The sequence below is a fragment of the Gavia stellata genome, chromosome 8 (assembly GCF_030936135.1).
Source record: "Gavia stellata isolate bGavSte3 chromosome 8, bGavSte3.hap2, whole genome shotgun sequence".
Classification (NCBI taxonomy): domain Eukaryota; kingdom Metazoa; phylum Chordata; class Aves; order Gaviiformes; family Gaviidae; genus Gavia; species Gavia stellata.
The window spans coordinates 24,222,853-24,250,275 of record NC_082601.1 but is presented as its reverse complement, the minus strand read 5'-3'; the positions used below and the strand labels follow the sequence as shown (position 1 = coordinate 24,250,275).

General features: G+C 38.2%; 1 protein-coding gene across 3 annotated transcripts in view; it reads right to left on the bottom strand.

The window, feature by feature from the left end:
* RAPGEF4 (Rap guanine nucleotide exchange factor 4) overlaps positions 1-27,423 on the bottom strand; it is a 160,842-nt gene that overhangs the window by 24,532 nt on the left and 108,887 nt on the right. For all 3 annotated transcript variants that reach the window (XM_059820673.1, XM_059820674.1, XM_059820675.1), the window contains 12 exons: positions 22,099-22,183; positions 18,431-18,491; positions 17,626-17,702; positions 16,359-16,505; positions 14,932-15,047; positions 11,591-11,679; positions 9,218-9,296; positions 4,704-4,854; positions 3,283-3,371; positions 2,797-2,827; positions 2,474-2,552; positions 494-640 (listed from right to left, as the gene is read on the bottom strand). In XM_059820673.1, coding sequence (XP_059676656.1) covers positions 494-640; positions 2,474-2,552; positions 2,797-2,827; positions 3,283-3,371; positions 4,704-4,854; positions 9,218-9,296; positions 11,591-11,679; positions 14,932-15,047; positions 16,359-16,505; positions 17,626-17,702; positions 18,431-18,491; positions 22,099-22,183 — 1,151 coding nt within the window. The remainder of the gene's footprint in view (positions 1-493; positions 641-2,473; positions 2,553-2,796; positions 2,828-3,282; positions 3,372-4,703; positions 4,855-9,217; positions 9,297-11,590; positions 11,680-14,931; positions 15,048-16,358; positions 16,506-17,625; positions 17,703-18,430; positions 18,492-22,098; positions 22,184-27,423) is intronic.

The following is a 27,423-nucleotide window of genomic DNA, read 5'->3' as shown; positions in this document are numbered from 1 at the left end:
TACTCTCCCATATCCACAGCCTATAGTCGGGGCTGACTCCTGACTCTTTGCGAACACTAGGTCAATGGGCTTGGCACTACGTTGCTCAGTAGTGGTTTGCATGGACAGAGCAGCCAGAACGGTAGTGACCACTACTGGAATGTCTGCACTGCAGTGTCTTCTGCTGTTGCTGATTCATTATGTCTAGCCTGACGTTATCCATGTTTACCTACTATTTCTGTTGTTAAAAAACTCTTACAAGTCTTACAGTGAAGGAAACTTGAGGTAGCTCTGCTCTGTAACATGCAGATACACAAGCTTCTCCATTTTTGCTGTCTCCCATGTGAGCTCCAGTCTGTGCCTGCAGTAGGGAAAGGACTTGCCTCTAAGAACCTGTGTACCAGCTGAACATGTGCATGGATGTAAAAGTCTTGACTGAATTAGTCTTTCAATCCCTCCCAATATTCTCCTTCACCATAAGTGAGAAGTGTTTAAGATGATGCAAATACAGTACCTCCTCCTGAACTCATCTTCACTATGATGAGGCCTTCTCCAGAACCCAGCTTATCTGCTACTGCACTGATCACTTCCTTCACAGAGGAAGACACTGGCACCCGGATAGTGGTATAGGTTTGGTCCATGCAGTACACCTTAAACAGAACTAAAGAAAAAAAGATTGCACTGTGTATGCCATATGTAACAACCACAGAGACTTTACTGTACAAATCACTTTCACTTCAGTAACCACTCCTCACAAATGAAACAAAAAAAGCAACAATAAATCACTACAGTTTTGATAGCTCCCCATTCCTCAGATGTTCTACAATTTCTAGTATAGAAATATCTGATTTCCCAGAGCTTCTAGTAAACCATGAAGTACTAGTGTTTCAGTATTCCTACATTATTTATGTATGCCAATTTAATCTGGCACTTTGTTATGTTCCAGACATTATAATATTTTAAATCAACACTTCTTTTCAAGAGCCAGGAAAACGGGCTGCAAACTCTCTTAATTACAGGAAAATAATTTTCATATTTACAAAATAGATTTGAAAATAGTTTTGGTTACAATTGGAACTTAAATCATACTGTGTTGCAACCTGTTTTTTACAAGCAAGTGTATAATTGCTGAATCAAGAATGTTGTAGACGATGAAGAAAAATACCCTAACAATAAGAATACACCTGAGTGTACAGTACAAATTGGCTCACAGAGTAATACATGAACCTAGGCCTCTGGCTGCCTAGAAATCAATATGATAGTACATTAGCCTGCAAAAGGCAAGGCAGCCCAAAGTGACAGAAGTTAGCAAAATACTCCTTCAGCTCAGCTGTCAAGCCAAGCCAAGCAGCCCCTGGGGTTATAGCTGTCCATGGATTTTTAATGTTCAGTGTGCTGCCTGCTCTACGAATGAGAAAGGTGCATCCATACGAAAGGGGCATTTACTGCCTGTCCAAACAGACACAAGAAGTAGTACTCGCCTGGCAGCAGCAACTGTTTCGCTCTTTGTAGACCTAGAGGAAACACTGATATGGACAACAAAAGCTGCATGCTGGCAGGATGTCTGCTGTTCATACGCAGTTACTTCCAGCTTTTGAAATGGCTTGTCCGTTGGTTTGATTTATGCCACCAACTTTCTCAGCTATATGACCTTGCATTTTGTTCCCTTATTTTTACTGTTGTTCACTAGTAAAAGCTATGCTTTAATATCAAACACCTTGAAGCACAAGTTATTTTCTGTGATGAAGATGCACCAAAACAGCCATTGAGAGACTGGCGCTAGCAGTTGCAAAGAAATCCTCAGGTTTATGAGTTTTAAGGGACATGTATCTTTGTTTCCAATAAACAGATCTCATCAGCAGAGCACAGGATTTTGTTGACATAGCAGTGCTTTAACCTGCCTGAACTAAAGGACAATATGAAAAGCCAGTACTACTGAAAATGATATTCTGATACACTCCTGTAAATTTTACCTTAATCTCTTCAGAGAATCAAAAAATAGCAATGGGGCAAACCAAGAGATTTTGTTTTCTAGGCTGTGTGCCACAGGGCAGAGATCCACAGCATGATTATCTGGTCCACTCCTATCTCGCAAAGGAACAGCTGTACATGTCAGCTCAAACTACATAGGGGAGACAGAGGCTCAAACATGACCTTCAGCACCCACTATTTGCTGCACTGCCATTACTTGCATGGACACTGTCTGCTGGTTATTACCCGTTTTGTTCATTCCCTATTTCAAAGGTTGTTACATCTTCCTCTGAGGAAGCACAGTGTTTGATTGCAAAGTAACTAAGGGAAAAGACCAGGAGTACTTCAAATTGATGAGGGAGAATGTTGGGCTAGCAAAAGCAAACAGAGTTTGTTTCAGGCCAGGCTTCAACACTGCAGGTAGGTACTTCATTTTTAGACCATTTTTTTTCAGAGAGACAAATTTAGTAAATTTATTGCAAATCTCAGTGGCTCAAGGAAACTTCACAGAGAAGGAACTCACCTTCATCGCTGCCCCTGATAGGCTGGCGTTTCTGTGCTCTGTCATCGCTTGTGTTGAACAGTTGCAAAAGAACTTTGTGCTGAAAGTGAATCATCAGGATTCACATTAATGCAAAAAGAAACTTTATGGGGTAGACATGAACTACAATAGATCACTTATCAATAGCAGGAAATAGAGCAGCAATGCAAAATTTGACACTTAATGTTAAAAGCTATTTCTCAATGTGTTGTTTTAATATATCCATGATTGCTAAAGAGAATATACTTATGGATTTGCTGTGCTAGAGTTTTAACTTTAGAAAATGGACAAATAAATTATCTTACCTTCTTTTGTGGTGCTTTAGGTTCTTCAGAACTATAAAAAGGTAAAGCATAAAATATATAATTAAGTATTACCTGGAAGATTTTGTGTACAAAACCACCTATGGAACATGGACCACTTGTCAAACTACAGTATCAACATATTCATGTTTGCATATATGAAAAGACTATTAACTACCATAGCTAATCTATGACCAAGGCAGGGAAAATACTATACAAAGTCCACATAAGCATGAAATAAGCATCCAGTTTAGTTTCAATGGTGTGTACATAATTTCTTATTCCTTCTGTCAATCTTTTAATGAGTGTTTGCAAGAATGATTAGGGCCATAGACATTCATCCAAACAAGCTTGCATGCAAACATTCAGTCTTGTATGACTGAGTGCCATTCACAGAATGGATTTTTAATAGATATAAGCAATACATTTTCTTCATCTATTTACTGAGAAAAAGGGTGGGGGGAGGAAAGAAGCAAAAACTGTGCTTACACTTGCTTTACAATTTTCTCTAGCTCTGGAAGTTGCTCCTTTAGTGCTGCAATCATTCTAGTATCATCTGATACAGATACATAAAATTCCTGTAAATGATACAGAATAGTCTTTAAATAACTAGAGGGATAAATAAGCAGTACTCAGGATAGAGGATTATGAGATAACATCTGATAGTTTAATGATTATAAAGGACGATAATCTGCATAGAGGAACACATGCTGGGCCCAACCCTCTATTACTTCTACTTGTTTATCTCCAGCTGATTTAAAGCAAGAGTTACACATGCAGAAGGGAAGCCTGATGAGGCTCCTTAGCTCACTGTGTAACCACTGACTGCTTGTGCAAAAACTGCATTTTCAGATTATCAAGGATAAAGACTATAAAATTCACAAATAATTTGGCATGATAGTTTTTTTTTTTACCTACGACTGCTGTAGTCCTTAGTGGTTCATTTGCTACTGAGTTGTTGACTCTCAGCTACTCCAGTCCACTACAATATTACCCTATTTAAACCCTACTCAAACCCCTTCCTGCCACACCTACATAAAACTGACCCAAAGAAGGATCTGTGTGCTTGCAACTAGTAATTGTTCTTTAACTTCTGGACTAATGAAAGACATTATGCCTGTCTCCAAAGCTTGTCTATTACGAAAAGCTTTCCTATGTGGGCTTGCTACATGTCTGTCATACTTAAGGCCCCTCTCTATTCCCCTCTGCTAACTCTTATCTTAGATTCAGTTTTAAGCTCTTTGGGGCAAGAACTTCCATTCAGCCAGTAATGTATGGGATTGTGTTCCATAAACACAAAATATAATAATGGCAATCATGATGACTTAACATGACATTGACAGTGTACCTTATATTAGAAATACAAGGATATGGCACCTACCACAAAGACCTTACAACCGATGTCTGAGGAATTGAATTATTTTAAGGGATCAGAAGGGTTCTGAAGGCAAGGATATTACGTTCCAATAACTGCAGTACAGATTTCATTCAAACGGAAAGGATTTTTGGTTTTGTAGAATGAGAACCCTCCAGCTCCTTCCTGACACACCTCAGGCAGACATGAACAGCCCCCCAGTTCAACCTGTAGAGCCTCTGAACTATTCACAAGAAAATCGTAAAAAAAGCAAATTCATCTATTGCTATAAAGCAATCTACCCATGCAGTGCTTTGAAAGGGTTCTGCAACTTCGGCAGGTATTTTCAGAGGTCCAGAGGCTGACAGTCGTTCAAGCACTGTTGTAGTGCATACACTGTCTGCAGTTAAACCCGAGAAAACAGAGTTATGAGTTTGCACTTTGAAATTACCTACTTCTCTTTAGTTCATAACAGAATTCTACAGAATGGGAATAGGCTTTCAGCTTATCTTGCTTGGTCGGTACTTCTCAGTACAATGATACAAGTCCTTCATACCTCCAAAAAGGCCATTGCTGCTTCATCTTCTTGTAGTAAATCTCCATATAAAGCAGCCCACTGCAGAACCAGTCGAATGACTCGCCTTTTATTGTTGAGGGCATAATCCATTTTCTCCTGCTCTGTACCCTGGGAAGGCTGGGCATGATAGGTGCCATGGTGTCAAGGAAAACACTCAGTGATTGAAAATACAAAATCAATATGAATTCACAAACAACTGACTTCCAACAAACCATTTTCAGGGTGTTCAGACATAACTTTCCAATATATACTTTTGATTTCTAACTGCCGCTAGCATAAAGACTTGTGAACATTTCACATTCATACTAAAATGTAAAAAGACAGTGAATTCTCTAAAGAGCACAGCAATGATCACAATCCCACCACAGAGACGGTTGCTGTAGGGGAGCAGAACAGAAATGACATTTGGAACAATAGAGAAGAGGATTAATCGTGAAGACTGAAGAAGGATATTTCTCCTTGTTCTTCTCTGGAGACATTTGAAGAAAAAGAAAAATGTCACTTTGTGTTTATTAACAATTCCAGTCTTCCATTTGTGAGGAAGACTACCAGAATGAACCACCAGTGTTACTCCTTTTGTTTTTAGGAATTACTGTAACCCAAGGTGAACCTCAGTCCCATTATGGTAGGGGGACCTGGAAGTTTACAGCCTAGACTGACTATAAAGACATGGGATAAAATGATAAATTCTGTAGTAGCCTCATTTTACATATGAGGAAATCAGAAGTTCCCACTCTATCAAATAAAGTATATTTGGGACACAATACTTTGTGATACTTATTTTGTGATAAACAAGAAGAAAAAATGAGAAACATTTCATTGACCTTTTTCATGATGAGTTGTCAACATTACAAAAATATACAAATAGCAAAAAGGGCAAAAGTAACATTTATAGAAAGGAAGAAACAAAAAAAAAGTACAGGCACAATGGGCAATAAACAGATAATTTCAGCCTTTAACCAATGTGAAAATGAATAAGAATCCCCAGCAGAAACAGGATATGACAATCTGTGTGCCTACTTTTCACTGATCAGAGGTTAACAATATATATTTAAACAGTTTCCCAATAAAGTGACGGCTGAATGTGAAGTAAGCACAGAATGAGTGCAGTTACATCTTCAACTTTTCTTCCCGGATACCAAAATTCTGATTCTGGATTGTCATGAATAATACTATTCCCAATTATATAGCAACATTTAATATTAACATACTGACACTCTTTTACTCACAGAGAAGTCCAGCATCCTCTTAAGGCGCACTTTCAGTTGCTCTAACAAAAGATTTTAAAATATTAATTAGAAAATAAAAATATTAATTAGAAATCATAATTATCTAAGATATTTATTTTAAGCTTCTCATTTAGAAGCATTTCTCTAACAAATATTAATAAAATATAATGGGAAAAAGTAACTATTAACTCACACTTTCCAAATGATCCTCCTGCCCGAAACTCCTGCAGAGATTTGACACGCTACCAGGGTTACTGGGGCGCTCATTTGACTGACAAACTTTTAGAAATCTGCATTTTAATTTAATTCAGAAAGGTTTAAAATGACTAGAGAACTAAACATGTCAGTACATTTATGGGAGTAAATAAGTCAAAGGGTCATAAGAAGTAAATAATATATTGTAAGCTATGTGCTCTAATGTCTCAGGGAGCAAGTTTAATATTCTACAGAGTCATTTTTCTCATGCCATTTTTACCTTTCAAACACTGTAATTATTTCATGTATTTTTACTTTCTTATTAACTGACTCACCACAGGCACTGGTAATTTTTCTGTATTTGTACTGCTCATATATATTAATTGCTCTTTTATTAACATTATCACAGGGAAAGTCAATGAAGGGCTCTCCCATTTTCATGGGACCTACAGGATGCGGCTTCACTGTAGACTGCAATCAGAAGTAAAATATCATGTATACTTGCAATAAGTGTCAGTTAATTGTAAAATATTTATCAACACCAACATGGTTAGAGTTCAATATATTTATTTCTAATTATGCCTAGCATATGCTAGGAAATGGAATCAATTCTGAAGTCTGTTCTTCCCTGCATGGGAACACTTAACCATATCAGGAGCTATGCAAAATCAGCACCCATTACTACAGTAGAATGCAAACTATTTTGCTGGCATGATGGTAAAGGAGGTTCACAAAACCTGCACACCTGCACACATGCTCACACCCTTGCACTATCCCAAGTGCACTTTTGGAGGTGCTACTCTATTTCAAGTTTTCTTTTGGGCTTTGTCCTGCCTCCCTCTGACAAGCTGTAGCTCTGAGAATTTGCCCATTTCCATCTCCGTGAAGAAGAGAGGGAAACAGGGGCCTTGGTCCAACACACAGGACAGGGGAGCATGCCCTTTGCTTCCCTATAAAAAAGAAGTGATTTTTTTTTAATATTGCAGGATCCATATACTTTAATGACTAAAAAAGAGTGGTGTGCCAAGGGACAGCACAGTATAATCACTGAATCCACAGCAAGCAATAATGTTGCTTAGCCAAAATGATGCACCCATCCTTTCCTTTCAGGATTAAAGAACTTACAGATGACAAAACACTGGTGTAAAAGGAGTGAAAACCCAAATAATTTATACCCTGTTCTATGCTTGAAAGCACTACAGTGGTTTAGCCCTACTCATACTTGCATGCTGCCAGCTAAAATAGTATCCTAACTGGGTGTAGGAAAATAGACGTGTATTCATTCAAAATTGGGAGCTGGAGCAAAAACAGTGTCTCAGACTGAATCACCTTTCTTCTTTTTTTGTTTTTCTGTTTTAATTTCCTCACTGAGCATAACTAATCTCTCCTTAGTCTCACAGCGCCGGCAAACACTTTTGTAGAGTGATTTTGCTCAAAAAAGATGAGTTTTGTTAGCAAACTTTCAACTCTAACAATAAACCTCAATGCTACAATCAATAGAGCACAGTTTGATTTTCCATATTCAGAATGGACCAAATAAACAATAATTCAGCTCTAGGAAAAGCTGACACTAAAGCAGTGGGATACCAGTTACTTCCAGCCCTCCTCCTCCTCCTCTCTGAAAAGAATTAGCACGATGCCTGCCATGACCCACTTAAGACCATCCTCCTCTCCAGAACAGATTTCATCACAAGTGAATATGTATAAATAAGTGACACTATCACTTTGATCTTCAGAAAAGCTTTTCCCCTATTAACAATGAGGTACATATTGCTTATGCGTCTGATTTTCCCAGTTACTGGATATCAGAGGTACACTATTATAACAGGATAGACAAGCCTGAGTCTCAAATGAACTGATTTAATAATATGAGCTAGACAAATCAGAAGAAGAAGAAACATAAAAAGTGCTGCCCTTTTCTTCCCCTCTCAAAGCTGTCAGCAACAGCATTTAATAATACTTTTGATATCCAAAACTATGTGGTTTTGGAAAATGTGTTTGTTTCAGGTGTACAAACAATTTTCTGCAGACCAGTTTTATGGGTTCAAAGGTTTTCAAAACAATTACTGTCCTTGCTAGGAGTAACACAAATGGATTCTCAAGCTTGCCAGACAAGGACACGATGCTCTATTTTGTGGTTTCAGGGTATTAGCTTTCCCAGATGTCACTCGCCCTGCTGAGCTTCAAGGAAAGCACACTTTCACACCAATCTGATTCTAAAAAAATAAATAGGGAATTGAAGTTGTTATACCCCTGTCAGAATTCTATAGAACAGAAAGCATTATATGTTTATTTAATGCTCCCAGTCACTTGATAGCTTCAAGTCATTGTGCACAAGGAAAACTCTCAGTGCCCAACAGCTCCCCAAACTAAATGACCTGCCAGTAACTGACTGATGGACATTTCATAGACTCCTTCTGTAAAACACGCGGACAGTACGAGAATCACCTCCAGCTCTCGATGCTATCCATTGTAAGCTTTCATCTCGTAGGTATTCGCATGCAATTGAAGTTTCTTGCAGTTTGTTAACATGTTATAGACTATTATTACAGATTATTATTATTTTTATTCATAACTATTATGACAGCACCTAGGAACTACTTACTCATTCTAACAGTTTAGGCACCCTTTTGCTTGAGGCAGTTTGCAGCTTTTAATCTATAAAGTGGACCACTGAAATCACCAAAACATAATGTTCTTAGTTAAAATCTAGATGCTGTAGTTCAACAAAAAACAAGAAAGACAGAAAGGATACAGGAAGGGTAATCCAAACTTTTATGTAATTTCACTTATCTGGTGGAGGGACAGTACATTTCTTTTCCTTGGAATACTAATCAGCACAGGAAAGATACAGTTTTCATGCTCTGGGACTGTATCTCATCATGGGCATACACTATCCATTTCAGAGTTGTTGAGCTATGGACAGGTGTTAGTCAGACACTGAGAACCTACCCACAAGACACAGCCTCCATGAAACGTAAGGTACTTCTTGAGAGAGAGAAGCTTCAGTCTCATCACCGATAGGGATAGATGTTAAAGGGATGTAACTTTTCCGTTACAAAAGGATATTGTGCCATCAAGGCTGGGCAGAGCTGACTGTTTGGCATAAAAACACAGTGCATCATAATAAAATCATTTAAAACAGAATCTGTGAAAAGAGAAGAAAGAAAACAGTGAGTTAAGCCCCTGCAAACAGCTTGGGGATCACAAGGATGAGTTTTCTTTCAGCTAAAATATCTTATTAGCCCTCTACAGATAATAAAGGGGTCTTTTTGCACTTTGTAGGCATTAAGTGTGAAAATGGGGAATGAACAAATATGAGCTGAAATATTAAGCTTTTATTCTTGTCTGCATTAATTTTATTGCACTTATGTTAACAGGCATGTGCTTGTGTCAAAGGGAAATCTGGCACAGTAAAAACCCCACATCTGTCCTAAAGTAAAATATTTGGATATACTTCTCTACAAGTGTAGAGATCTTAGCATAAGAAGAATCAGGCCTGCCACACCTGTTGTACCTGAGAAGTGCTGCTGCATTTGGCTTTAGGGAACTACAATACCAGACAGCACATTTAGTATATACTACACAGGAGAAGGCAAATAATTTAATTCTTTGATGATTTCCTAGCAATGAGCAGAAGGCCTAAAAGAGGTAAATGGACAGTACAATTTCTGGTTTTATTTTGATTCAAAAGTATCACAGCTGCTACATTTACATTAAAACATATATGAACAATACGAATGACATTTGCTCTGGCAAAAACCAGCAAGCTATTTTTTCTTTTAAAAAGACCTGTGATAGCATTGGTGTAAATCCCAGTTTGCCTTATCTTTGTATTTGTGACATAAAGAAGGATTTATAAAGCCTGGCTGCAGAGGCCAGAATAAGTTTGGCAGTGAAAATAAACTTTATTTTAAACTATGCAAGACTTATATGGAATCACTGAGAAACAATAAACACCATACCCTGGGGTATCATTACTACAGTGCAACTTTTGAGATAAGAGAAACATTCAAAAACCCTGTAAGTAAGGGATGTCAGAAAAAATAAGGTGAGATAACTGTGTAATGTAATATTACATCATTGCTTCCACTGTAATTCATATATGGAAATATCTCTCAGCTGACAAAAGTCACCTCTGGAAGGGTGGGACATTTTCTTTCTGTAATATCCAGAGCAAAGTGGATTTTAACTGTTCGTAAATTAAAGGAATGCATAAACTAAAAATTTGATTTTCCAGAACTCTGAGTTTCTATATCCTAAAACCAGCTTTGTTTGTGAATTGTGACATTTTGTATCCCATTAGGATATAGGTATAATCTTGTCATTGGATGTTTTGGGGAAAAGTTTTAAAAGATTTAGAAAATAATACATTTTAGAAAAATGTGTAACACATGCATACTACGAACAGTAAACTTGTGATTATATCCTTGCAGGCTTAAAGAACAACGTTCTGCTTGTAATCCTAATAAACAGGTATCTATGAAAAGGATCATTTTTACTCTTAGAAGTTGTTAAAAAACACACTGTAAAAGGATTTGTGTAATCTTTCAATTCTTCCACCATTTATGGACCACTATACAGGTTTCTCCAATACTATCAGGTCAGTAACAGATTAACTGGATTTAAGAACACTTTTGAATATATACTTCTTAGACATCTACAATGTAAAAAGAACTTGCTAAAGTGATATTATGTAGATTAATATAAAAGTCTCTGCATTACTTTATCATAATTAGGAGGAATTTTTTGTTCTTGACTCTTTTTAAAAATTGAAATACTTACTAATAGTAAGTAAGTCAACAAATATCTATATCCGTAGATGTAAATTCTCTGTTCTCTTCACACTAATGAAGAACAGTCTATTAAATGCAGCTGCAGCAACCTGCATTCTTGGGACTTGGCCCATGGTGTGCTGAGTTCTTCTCTTTTGAGTAACAATTATTCTTTCCCTGTACATCGGAAAGTATCACAAAGAAGTAATTTAGATTGTGATACTTTAAATATCATATAGATATGACAATTTAGGAATAGTCATACTAGCATAACGCAATGGTTGGAGGAATCAAGCTATTTCACAGTATTAAGTGACATCCAGAACAAGATGTATGAGTACCATTACCATCGGGTGTAATGCATGCTCTGTACTGGCCTTATAGTTGAGCCTAATTAAAGTAATGACTAGTGGTCTGTCACCTTTTGAGATTTTTCTGTTCTACTCTGAACCGAAAGTAGAAGTACAATAGAGCAGGCTAGGAGGAGCGGATTGTTATCTTTAATTCTGGATTTCCTAGGTTCTCTTGGGGTTGTTTCATGGCAGTGGATAGTTCTTTTTCTGGGAAAAACTACCACTAGCTGCTTTTCAAAGCATCACATTGCGGTGTTCCCCCAGCAAGACCGTCTTATGCAGTAATAATAATACCACCTTTGTCATGTAGATACCTGTTGCTTCATTTAAAGTTGCTTCAGGGCGCATAGTTTCTAGAAAGTGCTCTAAAATTTTCTCTGAGGTTCCTGACATCACAATATACCTGAGAGAGGGAAAGAAGCAGTTAGTGTCTCATAGGCAAAACAGCTAATCAAGAAGCAGTTATGTACCAGTGAGAAGACCAGGACTGACGAGTGCCAGAGTACAAATACCTGCTCTGACCAGAATCTCTGTGTGGCTTAGGACAAAACCACTCACAATCTTTGTTGGCTTTCCCCCCTGTAAAATGGGAGCAATAACTTTCTCCACCCTACCCAGGAAGTGTGAGATGACAGATGGCCCCCTCCCCGCACAAGTACTCCACTATAACACGAGCACAGTTACACCACAATCAGCAGAGCTGCACTGGTGCAAACCTGGGGAAGCACATTCAGAAATGCTTCTCCACTGAGAATAAATATCTCAGTAATGATAGCAATTCACAGTCATTAGAGGGTCTTAACAGACTCACTATGAGCATGAAATGAGAACTGGTATGTATGAGTGTCAAAGCAAGGAAACAATTTCCTTCAGCGTCACTGACAGGGGTTGGTCTGAGAAGATGGGGGCAGATAATGAAATAGCACACTATATCTTCAAATTTGTGCAATGCCTTAGATAGCTGAAGTAAGTAAGTTTTTCAGGTGGATAAACCTAGGATTGTACCATTTCCTGGAGTATATTTAGGGAGGTGAGAGAACTAGTGCAATAGCCAGGTTTTTCTGCTTCACACAAAAACACTGGCAAGATTTTAAGTACGAGCAGAATATCATAGGATATTGCTAAACTTGTCCTGTCATATTTTTTTCTTTCCTTGCAGATTGGATTTTTTTATCTTTCCCTCCATTCTTTCAATCTTTGCATCTTTTTTTTCTTTTTTTTGGAATCCAACTGATAAAGTATGAAACTTAAAAAAAAAAAAAAAAAGAAAGAAAGAAAAAACCCCGAGAAGTGAAGATACTCTGCTCCTGCTGAGAAATAAGTGGTGGAGCTGAGCTCCTGGGAGCTCCTCCTCACTTTGAGCGCTGACCGTCACAGTTCTTTTACCTGCCAACCCCTTTGGAAGAACTGTATTGATGTCCCAAGAACACAAACACTTGTTAAGCCAGTGCACATTCTCGCAGGGATACTAACCAAGTATCTAAGTGAGTGAAGCAGAGAAATCACAGGTTGCTGTACTCTGAATATGAAAGTGAAAATGAACAGTGAAGTGACTTGCAGGGCTGCTGAATTCATCCAGTATGAGTGTGATCACCCATAAAGAGTTAGAACTTGGGACTGAGAACTTCAGAGCTAGTCCTTCGAAGCATAACTGTCACTGTTTGAAAGCATGTCTCGGGGAGCTATGTAGGAGCTATGCCTCCTCAGTAGAGGAGGCACTAGAATCCAAACTGCAACTGGATCTGCTCCCAAAGTGAAGTTTTCCCCAAGACTAAAATGAAGAGCAGGAGTTTCTTGGTTGACTGGATATCTCAGGGAACAACTTTGGGACGCAGAACACTTCTCTAGTGCAAATGCTACGTACCTGCTTAGGGACCGAAGCCCGAGGGGCAGCTCATCTGAAGAGATACCATAGATGTAAGCTACGCAATTAAGGGCAAAGTAGCAAGCCTTTAAGAAGAGGTCCCTGTTAAGCTCCTCTTTTGGGCACAGTGATTTTCAAAAGTACTGAATACTCAGCTAACACATTCCAGTAACACATTCTGGAAATGAGAATACATCAGTAACTTTGATTTGGACTCTCAAGCATAAATGTAGCCACTTACTCTATTTACTAACAAAAGAAACAAAAGAAATGTCATCTTCAAAACCAGTGAACTCACTTCGAAAGATTGTAAACAGAAAGACACTGCCAACACACTATTAACAAAGTAATCTGAATCCTGAAAAGCAGACAGTGAGCTTTCAAGGTAGCTTCCTCTTTTGTGTAGCTTATGTCTATTTGTCATTGTTATGAGCAAAAGCTCCCTTGCTGGCATATTGATAGTACCCAAAAGCTGACCAAATGCATAAAATATTTACAGAAATGAAACTCTGAGCTTCACCTGGAATGTAAGCTCTAAAATACAGCCTAACCTAACTGGGGACCATAAATGTCTGTCTTTATCAAATTCTGAACAAGAAAATGTTAAATAATACAAATAATGCTGGTGCAAAGAGTTTGCAAGGAAGGTACTGTTTGAAATATGTTTAAATGAAACTTTCACTTCTGAAAGCATGAAAACCATATCAGACCCAAGAAAATTGATTTAAATCTATGACTAAGTTGCTGTGCATTGCAGCTGCTGATGCAAATCAACTGGCTGCAGTCACGTTCCCCTTATTTAGACAAAGAAAAATTTGTTGTAAGAGTACCTGTTTTCCTGGCAGTATAGTTTGTTTTTCTAATAGATCAAGTGAAAGATGAAATGGCAGTTTCTGAAACATGTGAAATATGTATATAAAATACAAGGAATGGTTTATTCAACCCTTCACAGATCTTTACAAATCTTTATATTCAGTTATGCAGATAAAATAGATATATGAAATCCCAGATCAGATAAAAACTGTACCCAAAATATCTCACAGTAAATTAGGTCTTTCTCTGAGAGAAAGTAAGGTCCAGGGTAAACGATTCAAAACTTCTTGCTGCTTATTTTGTTGGAGTTGTTCGAGTGTTTCTGAAGAAAATTGTGCATCCATTTGCAAATAACACATTTACAAAGCCTTTAGGGGCTTTACCAACATTTGGAATGATAATAACCTCACTCTACTCTTATCACAGTAGTATCCAAACAGAATTGTACTTTTTCCCTTTCAGTAAGAAAGTAAAGAAAATATAATGAATATTGTTATTATAGTGCAAGTCTATTCTGTAAGATAAGCTGTGCGACTTTCATTGCATGAGATCTTCGTTTTGTATATAAATTGTACCTAGCAAACTCTTATTAGAATCCAGAGCTCAAAATTCAGAATGAAAATATCTGTACTTAACAATAAAACAAGGTATTTTCCTCACGACTTTCACACAGTAGCTCAGCTTAATAATGTTTCAGTATTCTCCACGTGCAGTCTATTTAGAAGCTATTACAAGAGATAAGTATTTACAGTGAGATCTTTAGAGAATTATTGTGTAAAGACATAGAGCTGGTGTGCTGGTGGAAATGGATATATTATCCAGTATGGGGCATGTGATCAGCTGATGATTAAAAAAAAGAAAACTTTATATGCACTGCATTCTTCCATAGAAAGGGAGAATATGCTATTGTTTGCATAATAATATCATATGTAAAGGTTAATCATTGTCTGACATTTGCACTATTGAATGAAAACATACTTGTGCTGAGGCTGTGAATTTCCTTGATTAGAAACTCTGTTTCCTGCTGGGATCTTCTCCAACACCAAGACATCTTGGTCATGTTCTTTGAGTCTTACTGTATTGGCTTCCACATCCTGCAAGACAAGTTACTTTTAATAAAGTAATTGCACCCAATTTGACTGATTAGTTACTCTGAAAAAGTGCATGACTTTCAAACACAAAAGACTCTGGGGTTGGTTCTTTTCTCCTGTATTTACCTATCTTTATTCTGCTTTTCTCAGACGCAGAATCAAGAGGGAAGCACTGGCACTGAGGGAGGAGGCAGAGAATTGTGGGAGGGACTAGAGCAAGAAGCATGTGAAAAATGACTGGCTATGGCACAGGGAAAAAAGTTTGCCAAAAAACAGAGTACCCCCCCAAACTTTCCATATGTAATGTAGCCTCTGTCCCCACTTATATATGAACATTATTATCTATAATCTGACTTTCCTCTTTTTAAAAAAAAATAAAATTGCACTTAAAAATGGTAAGTCTTAGCTCAATAAACTGTCAGTAAAGTTTTCATTTTCTACTACCAGATCGTAGTAGAAAAAGAAAAAAAAGAAGAATTAAATATAATGTGCATTCAAATAACACAGATGAAAATCAGTAAGACCACGGATTTTGATCTTCTTTGAAGTATCAACCGAAGCTAAATCAATTGGGAGTCTCCATGGCCAACCCAACCTTAATGCCAATGGGACCCTCGTTCCCTTTTGTACAGTAAACACAATCTTATGTCATTTTTCTAGCACAGTACTCTGTCTGGACTGGTTTTATTGCTACAATAGTGGGCATGTATACATTCAAATACAGGATGATACTGGTTTTGACTTCCTATACTATGAATGATCGCAAAACAGCCTGTATTTACAGAATTACAAGTGGACTTTGGAACACATTTGCCCTAACGTGAATAACTGTAAATTTAGTCTGGGAATATCTTTCTAGAGCTCTCTGGTAAAGACATCTGTGTATTTACCTGTAGCTTATTTAATTTGCCACTTGATTCCGCCTTGAATCTATTGAGGTTAAGGTACCTGACACTGACCTATCTGGGAGAATGAGTGATCTTGTTTTATTCAATATTTAGATGGAAGATCACCCAGAAATCCTGGACAGCATAAGGAAAAACTGAGCACTTGGCAAATTCTAGACCACAGAAATGTGAGAGACAAAAGATTGCATTTGATCCCATTTTCATGGCTGAGCTAGGAACAGAAAAAGAGGAATGATGATTAATATATTCTTTACTTAATCTTCTAGACTGTTACATCTCTGTTCTGCAATTAGTGGCACTTCAAACAAGGTTATCAATATCAATATATCCATAGAAATAAGACAGACTCTAGAAAAATTTGCAAGTTCCGATATCACGCTGTTGGGGTGGCCCTTCCCACTCTTACCCTAAGGATCCTGTTGAAGTCCTCCTTGTCTACTCTCAAGAAATGGCAGTTGTCTTCACGCAAAACAATGGATGCTGCTCTGGGAGCATCATTCACAAGCGCTAACTTGCCAAAATCATCTCCTTCGTGTAGAGTACATACCACACCCTGCACAGAGCAAAACATTTACATGCAGAAACCCATCATTACTCTGGATTCTATTGAAAGTCCTTGTACAAACACCGGACTTCACAATCAAACAGCAAAACAAATCTATTTGGCAGGAAATCAACAGCCAAAATAATGACTAGGAAACAATACTTGATAGCTGGTTATTAATATTACTAAAGAAAGGCAAGAATGGGAAAGAATTGACTTGTTCTCTGAAATTACATTCAGCTTGAAGGACTCTTCCAGCCCTGTTGAAGACAGGAAGTTGTTGTTTGTTTTTTATTTATAGAGGCCCTAAAAAGTAAAATCAAGTTTGCAGAAATAACATGTAACAGCACATCCTCAGCGGGTATAAATCAGCAGTGCACCATTTACTCCAATTTATAGTAACAGAGGATCTGGCCCACCCAGTGATGTAAAAAGTGTAGCTAAATATGGGTTACTTAGGAGCAGACTTAGCACCAGGGCCTCTATGCTAGATTTCGGTGCAACACTTGGTGTTCGGAATGGAGGATTCTCAGTCACTGAATGAGATATAAATAGGGAAGTAGGCATTTTTAAAGACTCAAGGGATTGCTGAGTACCAAAGTCCTATTTTTTGCCTTGAAAAACCTCCCTCATAAACAGGAGATTTAATAGAGATGCTTTTCAGTCTATAGCTTAACTAAAATGAAGAGCTGGCATAAATTTGGGAGGGGTTCATCCAACCTGAGAACCACTAGTCACAAAGCAGTACTTTTGTCAGACATGCCTGACATGAGTGAGAAAAGTTAGTCATACAAATGCAAGAGAATATGGTGGTAAAGGGACAGGGCAAAAACCCCCATGAGACAGAAGTCTGGCAATTCACCAAAATCCAGCAAATGACTATATCCCAAAGATACTGATGTAACTCTGCTGAATTATATTCAGAAAGTGTGTAATATATCCTGAAATTATTCAGCAATCAACCGGAAGTATAATCAGTGAAACCACCAGATCATTTCTTAATAAAATTACATTCAATTTTTTTCCTCAGACAAAGCAATTTTGCTCTAAATTAAACTGTATTCCTTCAAAGTTTACTCTTAAAATTTCAATAATAAGAATCATACAAAAAGGTGTCTGAAAAAAATACCTTGCCATAAATGACTACGTTTACTGATCCCTTTAGGATAATGTACCAAGAAGTACCTTCTTCTCCCTGATTAAATACTGCAAGAGAGAGAAAAGATTTTATGGTGAGAATATAGTTATTCAAAATATAAATGGGCCGGATTCTGCACTCAGTAAAATTCAAGGTAACTCTACTGCAGTCATACTAATGTCTACCTTGAAAAAGGGCATACTATGATCTTCAGATTTCAGAAACATCCCCCCATATAGTAGTTATTTTACTACACTGATGTGAAAGTTGCTTTTATTTTCCATGACAATTGCAACAACTACTTTATCGATACGTGCCAGGTTATGAGTTACTAATCAGCACACAGATTTGGATGCCACCAGTAGCACCATGTTCTAACCCAATTCTCTAGTGGCTCTGAATTTGGCATTCATTTGCTAAAACTTATCAATATGAACAGGTCTGAGTAATCCAACATTTTAAATCCTTTACTGTGTGCAGCAAGGTTTTTTTTAATACAAGGATAATATTAAAATAAATTTTAAATAGAGATTGGTCCAACCCAAAATTCTAGATAAAAACCACCCAGATTGCAGGTGATACATACATCCAACCAAGGATATAGAAATAATTTTGGTACTGTCCCTGCAATCAGCAACAGACTAAGCCAACAGCTATTACCCCAGGTTTTAAACACTGAGTGCCAGTCAAGTTTGAAGAGTGCATCCAATTTTTGCTCTTGTCATTTAAACGTTAAGAATTTAATTGTTCATGCCACAGATGAGAAAGAAGATCTGACAGGACTCCATTTACTTACAGACTGTTCCTGCTTTGGGATGTGACTCAAAAATTAGGACACCTGCTAATTCTCGCTTTACCTTAAAATAAAGAGAGAGAAATTATAGGTTTTTTATGTATCTTATTCTTCCCAGTGAGAGGAAGTCACATAATATACCCCAGTCACTGCTTTCCTTCCCTCTGCATCGCTCAGCACTCATTCAGAGTCCCAGAGCCAGACAATAGTCTGCTTCACTTGATGTCCTATTTCCTACTGATTGGCTTTACAGAACAAGAACCTCTACATTTCCTGGCTCCAAATGGCTCAGACAAGGGCATCTTTAAGATACAGGTCTCCACATCCTTCTTCACACACACACATGTGAAACCATCATTAACGATTAACACTAACATGATGGAAAATTTCAAATGGTAATAGCTAATCTATTACAGAAGATAGCTAGCAATTGTCAATTACTCCATGGGGCTCTGCGGTACTCCTGTTCTCCCCTGAGAAATCAGTATCCTTCCACTTACTGACATAAGTCTGGCCAGTTCTGCTGTGTTGAGCTATGAGGCACAGCCATCTGGACCTGCTGAGGCCGCTCTCTGCCTGACAGCTTCCCAGGCAAAACTACCTCTTCCAGGAGCTGGAGAATGTGACACTGCCCCTGGTGTCAGCCTGCTCCTCATTGTATTGCTCTGGTGTGATTAGCTCTTAGGACTGACTGGGCAGTTGCCTCTAGTAAGACACTATTTACAACTGCTTTTTCTCACTGTAAACACTGTTAGAATTACTTTCATAAAATAATAACAGCACTGGGAACCTCATATTATGCTGAGTTTTCCTATGTGCTTTATGTCTCTCTTCATACAACTGCAAGTCTCCAAGGACTTGGAAGCCAACTTCCAAGCAGTGGGATTCTTGTTTGCAGAGAATGTTAGCTGGTGACAATCCACGTTTCAGAGATACTACCGTGTAACTTAATCATGCCAAATACAGATCAACAGCTGGCTCCAACATATATTTAGTAGTCGTATTTTCACACCATTCTCCCAACTGTTTAAATTGAAAAAATTTTTAGGTCATGAAGAAAAACTTGGGGAGGAACTCTTAAATTCTGGGCACAATCCAGATGAGAGTCTGGTAGCTGCATGTCCTAAGATGGGTGGACAAATTCAGGCTCTGATGTTCTCTTTAGGTGCCTTTGCACTCACTAAACCTCCACTCAGGCACCAAGCATAAACGTACCACACCGGCCACCTCTCCCAGAACTCTTTCGTGACAGCCAGTGTGAAGCACTCCCTGTTTGCACTCTGGAGAAGAGGGATAAATAGAGGTGTTTGGACAGGTGTTTTTAGTACACGGACCAGTGAACGCACCCACAGGCCTCTGATTTCTATAACAATTAGCTCACCAAACTCTTATAACCTTTGCCTGAATGCAATGATGCTTTCATAAGGACAGGAAATACAATCACATTAGCGCTGTTCTGCACAGAGAGTGTTCACAGAATCACAGAATCGTTTAGGTTGGAAAAGACCTTTAAGATCATCAAGTCCAACCATTAACCTAACACTGCTAAGTCCACCACTAAACCATGTCCCTAAGCGCCTCATCCACACATCTTTTAAATACCGTCCAGGGATGGTGACTGAAGTACCTCCCTGGGCAGCCCGTTCAAATGCCTGACAACCCCTTCAGTGAAGAAATTTTTCTTAATATCCAATCTAAACCTCTCCTGGCACACTTTGGGGCCATTTCCTCTTGTCCTATCACTTGTCACTTGGAAGAAGAGACCAACACCCACCTCTCTGCAACCTCCTTTCAGGTAATCGTAGACAGCAATAAGGTCTCCCCTCAGCCTCCTCTCCTCCCAACTCCCTTAGCCGCTCCTCATCAGACTTGTGCTCTAGACCGTTCACCAGCTTCGTTGCCCTTCTCTGGTCACGCTCCAGCACCTCAATGTCTTTCTTGTAGTGAGGGGCCCAAAACTGAACACAGTATTGAGGTGTGGCCTCACCAGTGCTGAGTACAAAGGTACAATCACTTCTCTAGTCCTGCTGGCCACACTGTGTCTGATACAAGCCTATCCATGTACATCCTCAGATGTCTTCTCAGTTGTTTCAGTCATTTGCCTCTGCAGTGAATGAATCCTCTTGATGAAGCCAAGAATTTTATTTATTTGATGCATTATATAATTGTTTTTCATTCATACATTAATTTCACAGGCTTCTCTAGCAGGGATTAGTTCACCACCATGCAACTTGAGTTTTATCCATTTTACTTCCTGCTGCTCATGGCATATCTAGAACTTATTACTTTACTAATTATGCCTTGCTTAAAATGAATAAACATTCGATTTGCTTTCAAGTCGATTGACCATTAATCTTCTGGTTCATAGGAGCAATGTTGTCTGTTGCTCCTCTGAAGATTTCCTCTAAGCTAGTCATGGTTTCTGTCCTCTGCTTTAGTTCACGCTGCACATAATTGTCTGGCATTTCCAAATTCTTACTAAAAACATGGAATCAACTGCACTTCTTCAAAATGCCAAGTATTTCTTGCAGTTTGTATGATTTGTCATACTCGTTCTATATGCTACTTGCTGTGGATTCTGACCTCAAGTCTGAATTTTTTCTGAGCTGGAAATATTTTGTGTTTTGGATTTTTTTTTTTTTGCTGGGTTATGTCTGCAGTATCAAGAGTGTTCTCCACTCCCTCTCAGTATCTGTCTATCTTGGGTAGTTTCTTTTGTTTGATTTGAAAAGTGTCATTTCTGGATCTTACAGAACTCTTTCTTTAAATACTCTTTTCCTACATCCCAGAGATGCTTCAGGATTTTGGCTGTCTGTTCCCTCTTAGTTTAGTTACCAACTCTGGATGCACATTCTTTTGAAAAAACATTGCTCAGGTGTTACATGTTTGCACAGAGTACGATCTTTCTGTAATGCAGCTTCATAATTAGCTGCATCTGTCCATGATGAGAATTATTGAAAATACCAAGAGCTTCCAAAGAAGCTATTGTCAAACATAAATCTACTTTGTGACTGGCTTCCTTTTTCTGAAAGCACCCACATCTTGCTGCTACCAAGTGAAGTGCTATTTAGCTTGTTTTAGTTGCCTACACGGTGTGTCAATGACGGTGAGACTTTAAACAGTTGCATTGTCTCCTCCAGGCATTTTCTCCATTCCATTTATTCTTGGTTCTCTGCACTGTTCTTGCCCACTCAGACAGAATGTGTCTGATGAGGTTTCCTTCACTCAGTGATCAAACTCCAAGCAGCCAGCACTGCACAGTACACACTTCTGCACTGTGTAATTCGTCCTCCTAACTGGTTCAAGCCAAGACTTCTTATAGTTCAGAAATCAGACATCTATTCTCCAAAATTCAGTAGTGCCACAGTCCCAGGTGTCAGGTCAGATTGCATGCATCTTAATTTAAACTCAGATATGGACCCAGATGGAGGCACCTGTGCCAAGTGAGTGAGGTAGGGGCTGTGCAGAAACACATGAAGAGAATTATATCTGATATCCAAAAGACAACCTACATCTGCATAGTGCTTGGGTGGTCCTCACAGGTGGGAATAACTTCTTTGCATGGAAAGTATAAATGGAAAGGGCTGTAGGCATTCCAATTCTAATAAAGCACCAGGAATCAAAATTCAACCTCCCTTTTGGTGATGAGTCATATTTTTAAAAATACTTACTGTGGTAGAAAGATGAGATAAGGCCTTAATGTGAAGAAGTTCTTCATATATAATTTCTAAGTCATCTACAGTTCTCTGGCCAGGCCTATAGAGAGAAGACAAAAAGGACAATGCAAAATGCAATAAATGTTCAAAATGAATGCTTCAGAGAAGTACAAAACAACATCAAACACTGTTGCACCGTCTACTGAAGGGTATATCCTCACTAAACAGGGACTGAACGATGGTTCCAGCTGGAGGACTGAAACACACAAGGGATGGAAGTGTGCAATATGAAACCACCTGAATGACACTGAGCAGCAGCCATGGCAACCACCTCAGAGAGATCCTGATTAGGCAACTTTCCTGATGAAATCAAGTGTTCTATATGTAAAATGGTCAGATAAATCAGAAATGGTACATAAAGATCTGTTCCTTTCAAAAGGACTCCTGAGTGTGGGACCTACACTATTTTTCATGTGCGGCACTAATTAGTTCTAGCAAACTGACACTAGTAGTGGTTTGTAAAGGAGTGTGTGAATTTCTGCTGAACAAATTGGAAAAGGCAGCAGTGCATCTTGGAGGACAGTAAATGATTGCTATAGAGTTAATGCTGAGTGCTGTTGTTCAGCCACAAAGGTAAGTAAGAACCACTCAGTAGTTTCAACTTCTCTCACTCAGAAATACAAGAAGCTACCATTAATAAAAAGCATGCAGTGATGAAGGAATAATCCTCCTATAGCACAACGAGGAATGAGTCCGGCTGAAATAATTGCATTTCTGTAGTCTACACACTGGAAATTTTCTGATTGCTAAAAAAGGACACAAATACCCTGAGGACTGCAGTGTGTCAGAGATGCTTTGGAGGATCTAATAAACAGTACCCATGAGAAGGAGTTGTAGGAGCTTGTGAGTAACTCCTAATTTTTTTCCCACTCACAAGACTCTCTTCAGTTAAAGTGTCTAATACAACTTTATTTTCTAAAAGAACAAATTCTCCTGTGATATAATTTCAGACAGTGCACTGGAGTTACATACACACACACACAAAAAATCCTTTAAAGCATTATCCCAAATACTGTTACAGGACTAAGTCCTTTCAAACAATATGTTTTAGATTTGTGAAAAGCAGAATATAAGTAATTAATTCAATGGGCCAAGAACAGAAGAAAAGAGCAACCTTGTCATAAGAAGGGAGAGGACAAATTTAAGATGTGAAGAAATGGGATCCAGGAAGTCCACTCCAGGGGCAGAAGTTTCAAAGGAGAAGGTTTACATGCTCACATTAAGAACAGGCTAGTGCACAGTTCCAAACCCCACTGTGTGCAATGTGTGGCGTCAAAAGAATTAACAGCACAGTTGAATCTTTGGACAGTCCAGAAGAAATGTCACAATGAACCTTTCTGATAGAAGTTTTCCTCCTAAAATGTCGATATTACAGAAGATTCTAGCATCTAGAGGATTGGGAAAGTCATGTAAAGAAATATAGTGCTCTACAGGTTTTCTGCCTATCACCTCTTGGTTCAACAGTCTGTCTAAGTCATGTGTGAGGTAGAGGGAGTACCCAGCAATTGTGTCACTCTAGAGTGACATTGCATCTTTTTGCAAAAGAAGTTTGGTGGAGACTTCTTTTGGATGAAGGAAGTACTGAAGAAGTAATGGAAAACATAAAGACAACTGACATCTTCTCTGCTAAGCAAGCTATATTTTTCATCTGTTTTTCACTTACCAATGATGTGCATTTATTATTACCCAGATTAAAGACCAATTTAGACAGAAAATGTTTTGGATGAAATTATCCTTTTCTCATACAGAATGGAATAAACTGTTAAGGGAGAAACAGTAACTGGTTTGGTACTGCTATGCCCTCTAGTGACTCAAAATACTCTTTACTATTTCTAAAGCTGGCTTGAAATTATAAGGCTGCCACTCCTAGTGATTTATGTGGGGCAGTAGCAGCTTAATTAAGTACAGAATAAAGCTAAGCCAGTACTAGCGACCTTCCACTGGAGACTGAAGAAACACAAGGTAAGGTTTTTAACAAATAATACTTCCCATAGGAAGTAACAACTTTTAATTTTATTACATGCTTGCAAAACCAGCATGTCTTGGAAAACGGAAAACATAGTGTAACAAATTAAAAAATTTCTACATGAAATTAAAATTTAAAAGGATGACATCTTACTACATCAGATCTCTATCAAGAAAAAAGGGTACACTCTTCTTTCAGTCTGTCCATTTGCCTCCTGTGTTAGCACATTGGAAGGACTGACAATCTATAGTGGATGTACCCAGTCTTTACTTCTGCTTCTGCAGATGTCACGTGGAGAGATATTAGGCCTCACTGCTTCTGTAAAACCTGTGTGGTGACCCACTGATGTTGATTTGTAGGATCCTGCTGTGTAAAGACCTAGTTTCTGCAGAGGACACATTCTAACAGCAATAGCTGGTTATAGACAGGATAATAAATGCAATAGGTAGAGAACAAGGCTACACATTAATGGACAGGAGAACTCAGGTGATATTAAGTGATCAATAAAAACTGTTCAGTGTCTGGAGATTTTATCAAGGTCAGAGACATTGAGCTTCTCTGTGACTAGGATGTTGACAATAACATAATACTTTGCCATTGATAAACCACATGCGTACAAGCAATATAATTGATGATTTTTATTACACAGCTAACCAGAAAATTCTCAGATAATAAGAACAAGGGAAAAGATCAGAGACCCCATAACATTGCAATTATATATCAAATAAGCATATATTTCCAGAGTACAAATTTTGTCTTCAAGTACCATAAAGAATATATAGGAGACATGGATAAATTTACCCACTACCTGTGTCTGAGTGTGAAAGTGAATGCATGTTCACTTACTCTAGCACGGAAGCTAATTACATAATCTTTGTACTTGAATCAGTGCTCCTTGATTAACTCCATAAATACCATTTACCACATATATAATACCTATAAATATCAGTGAACTGATATGTGGAAAGATAATCTGTATTTCCTGTCCCAGGAATAACACTTCGTTTATTAAATGTCGTTGGCAGGAAACTCCACCAAGGACTATGGAACTTAATACAGTCTTTATGGAGAAACCCAGTATGGTTCTTACTACTAACAGCTGGGTTAAATACCTAAATAAAAATTTTTAAGAACAAGAGAATAAATATATCTTGCTTAATTTTTACAAGACCTTCAAGAAGCAATAGATTCTTAGCAATAATTAAATTGTTATTTTATTACATATATATTTTGTGCTGTTTACCATGTTTCGATTTGTTTTCACTTCCTCTCCCTAGCATCCTGTCGAGCTTACTTCTGCAAGTGACACTAAAATTTGATTACTGATCACATGTGGAATCAAACACGCTTTGTACTGAGAAAAACATTTGCTGACTGAAGTCACCAACCATATATAACACAGATTTATTGTTTCAGTCATATTGCTAACTTACTGTAGCCTAGAGTATTAAAAAGGAATATAATCCATAACATCATCCTAGTTAAATACTGTTGTCTGATGAGTATCATTCTCCCTTTAAAGACTCCTGTTATTGTTGTGTTTAGCTTTGTATTATATCATCCTACTTAACCAGGGATTACCATCAAATTAGCTATATCTGAACACCATTAAAATAAAATAACTAGAAAAATGTTTTGGGGATGTATTTTCATACTGAAGGATTGAAATGCTTGTAAGGAAGAGCTGTATTAATTCTACAATATTTTTTCTAGGGACTTGCTCAAGGTCTGCACCTGTCCTCCAGGCATTATAAGGAGCAGAGAGCTGTGTTTGCTACTTCACAAAAAGCTATTTTCACATTCACAGTGTATGTGTTTCCAAAGAAAAAAACCCACCCAAAAGCAACAAGAGGCTGCCAAAAATTTCCCTGAGCTCTATTCTGTTTTTTAAACTATAGAACATTCTTTCACAGTTTGACAGTTAAAATGCTGCAGTTAATGTAATAAACAGAGAATTTTTTAAGTTGGCTGTCAAAACAAGTGACACTCTGCTAGAGATTTTTAGATTTTGAACAATAGAAAGCACCTTTCAAAGCAACAGCTTCATTATACAATCAAGTTCTCCAAGTAATCTTCTCATCAAAGAATATTGTCTTATTTCTTTCAGGGTAATTATCTGAGTTCTGCAACCTTTCCGGAAATGGTGACTATTATAAAATGCAGCTGTGTTGGTTTGAAAATTGTGGGTCCTGCTCAGGTCAGCTAGAGCCAGTGTCTCTGAAGCCCTGACAATTCCTTGAACTTTTGGCAGCTGTAACGGTGTCTAGTCAAAACTAGCAGGACTCTGGGGATTCATGGAGATTTTAACAGCTTTGATACAGCATAGCCCAGGGTGGATTTTCAACTAACAAAATCATAACGCATGTAAACTGAATACTAGAACAGTAGTTAATATGGTGCCTGACAGTACAAGCTTGCTTCCATGAGCAAAGGGCAGCGAAAATAAGCACTTTCAGGGGTAGAGATATGGAAAGATGTCAGATGGCTGTCAGTCTTGAGAAAACCTCTTTCCCCTCACTGTATTGCATGAGAAATCTCCTATGAATATTCTTTCAGGTGATGCTGTGCAAGTGACAATACAGAGGGGAGAGCAGTACTTTCCACAGCACCATTCCAGCCTTTCAGCTCTCTGTAGGGAGTATGGATGATAATCAACATTGATCCTGCCAGAGTAAACTTACACTGGCTGCTCTGAAAGTCATGATGAAAAACAAATGTAGTACGCAGCCAAAACCCATGATAACCTAAGGGGGCAATTCTCCAAGAGCCAACCTGCCTAGTCAGCCTGAGGCAAAGGAGATAGTGCAGAGGTGCAGGGTCACAGCATACATAGCACTGCTTACGGTTTCCTAATGACTGGCAGCTGCTCATGAGTGCAAGAAGCCCTCTTTTGCTCCTCAGTGGAGAATGCACAGGACATCTCTGTGAGGAGAAAAAACCTCAATTCCCTGACACCATAAAGGTTTATGGAAGCACCATGCTCCCTGTCTGGTTTGTCTATGTATTTTATGTGACAGGGTGTAAGTGCTCCTTTGGTTGTGTTTGACTAGACCTCTAATAAACAGAGGAAAGAGAATTTATACTTCTAAAACTATTGCTGCATGGCAGTGTTACCTATTTTTATAAGCACAAGTATCTGATGGCACTTTTTGAAATTCAATGCTTTTAGCAAGTTTTTGGAAAAGTGCCATCTAAATGAGCTTACAATCTAAACAGACAACACAGGGACAAGAATGGAGCAGGGAAAGGATACAGATGGAAACAGAACAGGAGCAAGAACTTGTGTTAAGTGGATTCAAAACACTTTTAGCAGA